This window comes from Salmo salar, chromosome 15 (assembly GCF_965601325.2).
Source record: "Salmo salar chromosome 15, fSalSal1, whole genome shotgun sequence".
In the NCBI taxonomy this organism is placed as follows: Eukaryota; Metazoa; Chordata; class Actinopteri; order Salmoniformes; family Salmonidae; genus Salmo; species Salmo salar.
Window position 1 is genome coordinate 5,929,849 of NC_138305.1, and position 5,925 is coordinate 5,935,773.

Consider the following 5,925-nt stretch of genomic DNA (forward strand, 5'->3'; position numbering starts at 1 on the left):
AAGCTTTCAGCAGTGCATTGTGTAATTAACCCCTTTCCCTTGTATAACCCCCCTTCCCCCTTATTACCACATCCTAGTTTAACTCAGTGGAAAATGTATTGAGGTTGTCTTTGCGTAATCTAAGTGAACAAGGCTTTAATCTCAGAACAGATGTATTTAGATGGTCTAGTCTACATGATATATAACGCCAAATTAACTATTGTATTGTAGGTATCAATAGACATTTTAACTTAGTTATTTGCAATATAGCCTACCTCAATATTCTGGATGGATTAGTGTCTATAGATGGAGATATGTCTGTTATTATGATACGTACTGTCTGGATTAGTCTCGATCAGTGGAGGCTCCTCAGAGGAGGAAGGGGAGGACCATCCTCCTCAGTGAGTTTCATGGGGAAAAAAGTGAAACATTAAAAAAGTTGTCTTTTTTAGATAAAACTATAATAAAATATATCCACGTCACCAAATAATTGATTAAAACACTGTTTTGCAATGAAGGTCGATTGCCACCGGGGGCCATCAGTGTAACTGCTAAACTGCTTGCTAAATGTACTGCATGATTGTAGCGGGTGTACTAACACATTAATTCTATTAGCCGTGTTGACTTGACGTTAGCTAATATGGTGACCACGATGTAGGCTGTGTGTAGCATTTAGTGGTTATGATACAAAGGTTTGGCTTGGAGAGGTTTAATCACCTGGTCACAGACAGCTGATGTGTTGTGCACTGAAGTCCAAAAGCGAAGGGAAAAGGTGAAAGGAGGAGACAGCGTAGATACAAGAAGGAATTATCCAACGATCAAAGGGATCATGCTGTTTATATGTGGCTGCTATGAAAGTGAACTGTGTTTGCATGCGATCAGGGGTGTATTCATTCCGCCCATTTTTTAATTTATTTATTTTTCACCCCATTTTTCTCACTATCCAATTGGTAGTAGTTACAGTCTTGTCTCATCGCTGCAACTCCCGTACAGACTCGGGAGAGGCGAAGGTCGAGAGCCATGCGTCCTCCAAAACACAACCCAACCAAGCCGCACTGCTTCTTGACATAATGCCCATCCAACCTGGAAGCCAGCCACACCAATGTGTCGGAGGAAACACCGTACACCTGGCGACCATGTCAGCGTGCACTGTGCCCGGCCCGCCACAGGAGTCGCTAGTGCGCGATGAGACAAGGATATCCCTGCCGGCCATACCCTCCCCTAACCCGGACGACGCTGGGCCAATTGTGTGCCGCCCCATGGGCCTCCCGGTCGCGGCCGGCTGAGGCAGAGCCTTGACTTGAACCCAGAATCTCTAGCGGCACAGCTAACACTGCAATGCCGTGCCTTAGACCACTGTGCCACTCGGGAGGCCCTTCATTCCGCCCATTCTGTTTGAAAAACATTTCATAAACGGAAGCAAACGGAATAAACATACCTGAATTTGTCCAATAGAAACTCTCATTTGCAACTGTTGGACTAATGATTATACCCTAGCTTAGCTAGATGCAAGATTGACTGCATTGCAGTACCGCCATGCAGCAATGTCTGTCACCTTGATCACTCAAATTTCACTCAAACTGTGCACCTACAGTGCCTTCGGAAAGTATTCAGACCCCTTGACTTCTTTCACATTTTGTTAGGTTACAGCCTCATTCTAAAATGTATTAAATTGTTTTATTTATTCATCAATCTACACACAATACCACATAATGACAACGCAAAAACATGTTTTTAGATTTTCTTGCTAATTTATAAAAAATACAAAATTGAAATATCAAAATGTACATTCAGACCCTGTACTCAGTACTTTATTGAAGCACTTTTGACAGTGATTACAGCCGAGTCTTCTTGGGTGTGACGCAACAAGCTTGGCACACCTGTAATGTGGGAGTTTCTCCCATTCTGCTCTGCAGATCCTCTCAAGCTCTGTCAGTTTGGATGGGTAGCGTTGCTGCACAGCTATTTTCAGGTCTCTCCAGAGATGTTCGATCAGGTTCAAGTCCGGGCTCTGGCTGGGCCACAAGGACATTCAGAGACTTGTCCCAAAGCCACTCCTGTGTGGTCCTGTTGGGAGGTGAACCTTCGCCCCAGTCTAAGGTCCTGAGCACCCTGGAGCAGGTTTTCATTAAAATGAAGGATCTCTTTGTAATTTGTTATGTTCATCTTTGCCTCGATCCTGACTAGTCTCCCAGTCCCTGCCACTGAAAAACATCTCCACAGCATGATGCTGCCACCACCATGCTTCACCGTAGGGATGGTGCCAGGTTTCCTCCAGACGTGACGCTTGGCATTCAGGCCAAAAAGGTCAATCGTGGTTTCATCAGACCAGAGAATCTTGTTTCTCATGGTCTGAGTCCTTTAGATGCCTTTTGGTGAACTCCAAGCAGGCTGTCATGTGCCTTTTACTGAGGAGTGGCTTCCATCTGGTCACTCTACCATAAAGGCTTGATTGGTGGAGTACTGCAGAGATGGTTGTCCTTCTGGAAGGTTCTCCCATCTCCACATAGGGACTCCAGAGCTCTGTCAGAGTGACCATCGGGTTCTTGGTCACCTCCCTGACCAAGACCCTTCTCCCCCGATTGCTCAGTTTGGCCGGACGGCCAGCTCTAGGTGGTCTTGGTGGTTCCAAACTTCTTCCATTTAAGAATGATGGAGGCCACTGTGTTCTTGGTGACCTTCAATGCTGCAGAAATGTTTTGGTACCCTTCCCCAGAACTGTGCCTGGACACGATCCTGTCTCGGAGCTCTACGGAAAATTCCTTCGACCTCATAGCTTGGTTTTTGCTCTGATATGCACTGTCCACTGTGGGACCATATATAGACAGGTATGTGCCTTTCCAAATCATGTCCAATCAATTGAATTTACCACAGATGGACTCCAATCAAGTTGTAGAAACATCAAGGATGATCACTGGCACCAGGATGCACCTGAGCTCAATTTCAAGTCTCATAGCAACCGGTTTGAATAATTATGTAAATACGTTTTTTTTTTTTTTAAGAATTTTATATAGATTTGCAAAATCATTATGGGGTATTGTGTATAGATTGCTGCCAAAATTGTTTTATGTAATCCATTTTAGAATAACGTAACAAAATGTGGATAAAGTCAAGGGTTCTAAATACTCTCCAAAGGCTGTAAATCTTCTTTCTTCACTGTATGTTGTAAACTTTCATTCATATGCTAGGTTGTAGCAACATCATGGTGGATATAGGGACAATTTGAGTTTCATGTAGTAGCCTAAACCTATCGATGTTACATTGAGCTGGGTGAATGGAATATGAACAAGTCATCCAATATTACTGTAATATAAATAAGGCCATGCTCATTTAAAAAAATGTATTGTCCTCGTCTTAAAAGGCATCGACTGCCACTGCTCTCTATAGATAATCTGTCTGTTAGCATGATACATACTGCATGGATTAGTCTCTATAGATAGTCTGGAGATAATCTGTCTGTTAGCATGATACGTACTGCATGGATTAGTCTCTATAGATAGTCTGGAGATAATCTGTCTGTTAGCATGATACACACAGCATGGATTAGTCTCTATAGATAGTCTGGGGATAATCTGTCTGTTAGCATGATACGTACTGCATGGATTAGTCTCTATAGATAGTCTGGAGATAATCTGTCTGTTAGCATGATACGTACTGCATGGATTAGTCTCTATAGATAGTCTGGAGATAATCTGTCTGTTAGCATGATACATACTGCCTGTTATACACAACACTATAATCTTCAGATGTTAATCTCACATATCTTTATCAATAAATGATTATTCTCAATGTTGACAGCATATTAATGTATCACGAAAAGTTCAACCTTATCATGATAGAATGCTGTTATCTCTTCACCCACCTAGCTACTGTATTCTCCCCTGCTCCAGTTAAGGCAGTAGTTTGCTTTATCTGCAATGTCAACGACGGCTGAAGCTCATTTCTACGTTATGTAGTGGCCAAGAGTGTGTCAGTACATTCCATTTGGAACTGTAATGACATAAACATCAATCTGCCTCAACTGCTGCTTAAATGACTGTAACCTTTACAGCCCTGTTAAAGACTAATGTATATATAAAACAGAATGAGATCGAGAGGGAGAGAGGAGAGAGCAAGAAGGGGGGGAGAGAAAGGTGATAGAGCAACAAAGAGAGATATATATGTTGCTCTATGTATGACTAATTTTGTCTAGATGTTTCTGATATGAAGACAGCTTCTGTTCAGTTTCAGAGGTTTCATTATAAGGTTACAGTAGAATTGAAGGTTAATGTAGGAAAGTAGAATTTCATTTACTGCAAAAATCTGATTGTACTTGAAAGGGTACTTTAATTACACTGCCAAAAATGCAAATCTTACCTAGATTTTTGATAAAATGACTGCAGATCTTAAAGCATTTTCTGCATGTGAAATCAAGTGTAATCAAGCTTAAAACAAATAACTGGGTAAGCTAAATCAACTCAAAACAAGTACATTTAATTTAAGCATCTCAATACAAGATTACATATCTAGGTAACATTTTCATGTTTTGAGGTGTAAAAAAAAAAAGCTTACAGCTACAATATTAGGTATACCCACCAACACCGACTCAAATAGATTAATGTCGGTAAATCTAATGAATCCGTTATTTTTGTGATGAGGGATTCCCCAACCCACTTCCTTATTTCCTTATTTCCTTATTTGCGGCAATATAAACCCAGAATGCACATCAGCTCCATCACTCTCTCAGAGCACACCGGTCTTGTTCTTTAACCTCAGCCGACCACAGCCAACCCAGACCCAAGATGCTCTTCAAGCCACACTACTTGTTGGTCGTCCTGACTCTCTGCTGCTTTGCTGCTCTTCACGGTGAGATACAGATCTGTTAAAAAGCACCTTAAATAGTTTGCAGTAAACATTTTTTTTTAATTGCAATAGGACCTAAAACATAGCATATGAATGTTTTTCATAACAAACTGTTCCCTTTAAAAAGTTAATCTATCAGTTGGTTTTAAGGATTTGACTTGACCTGCATTTACTTTGCTTTACCTATTATGGTCTTCCTCTTCATTCCTGCAGCGTTTCCTATGGGTGGCTTTGCTCCACGTCTGACGTGTCGCTGCATCCGGACGTCCTCTGCCTTCATCTCTCCTATGCGGTTTCACAAGTTGGAGATCTTACCAGCAGGATCCCACTGTAGTCGCATTGAGATCATGTAAGTCAACAGAATGTCACCATTTCAACATATTCTAATGAAACCATGGAGTCACTGGGCCTGGGTGAAGCACTAAACAGAAGTTTTCAAATGCATGTATGAAAAGTATGGAAGACAGGAAGTAGTGGAAGAAAAAAATAAATAAAAAGTGTCACATTACTGTCTTACATCCAAACCCATTAGAAGTCACTGAAGAGTTCAAGTCTCCCACTTCACACAACAGGCTACAATAAATTATGCCATTGTCATGGCAAAGCTCAGATATATATTTCTATGGTAGTTCGACTTCTCCTTGGCTGTAATGTACCCCCCTCCATTCATCAGCGTTACCAAGAAGGACAAGACCATCGTCTGTGTGAATCCAGAGGCGAGATGGATCAACAAAGTCATTGCCCTGTTACAAAGGTAAATACATCACACGCAACCAAAACTTTTGTTGACTCTAACTTTTTAAAAACACAGACCATCTCTTTCAACAGGAACAAGGCAAGTGCAGGTGTCCCCATCTCAACCACTACGGACGGCATCAACACGATAGTGGAACAGCTACAGTAAAATTGTAAACCTCATCACATCATTCAATCTGAAGCAAAATAGAATGAACACAACACCAGTTTATGTAATACCAATGCATTCATTTGTAATAACAAATGATTTAGTTTCTCTGAAATAATCTCTGTACGTATTATGTGTTATTATTTCATGTCCTTATAATGTATTGTCTTTAACCCAGAAAAATAAAGATGTACAAGACA

The 5,925-nt window shown here is 41.2% G+C and overlaps 1 protein-coding gene across 1 annotated transcript; it reads left to right on the forward strand.

The window, feature by feature from the left end:
* The first annotated feature begins 4,695 nt into the window (after positions 1-4,695).
* cxl13 (C-X-C motif chemokine 13) lies at positions 4,696-5,924 on the forward strand. Its single transcript, NM_001141099.1, is given in 4 exon segments — positions 4,696-4,824; positions 5,035-5,170; positions 5,495-5,575; positions 5,650-5,924. Coding segments are annotated over 4 exon segments (357 nt in total). The 5' UTR covers positions 4,696-4,760; the 3' UTR covers positions 5,726-5,924.
* The last annotated feature ends 1 nt before the right edge of the window (position 5,925 follows it).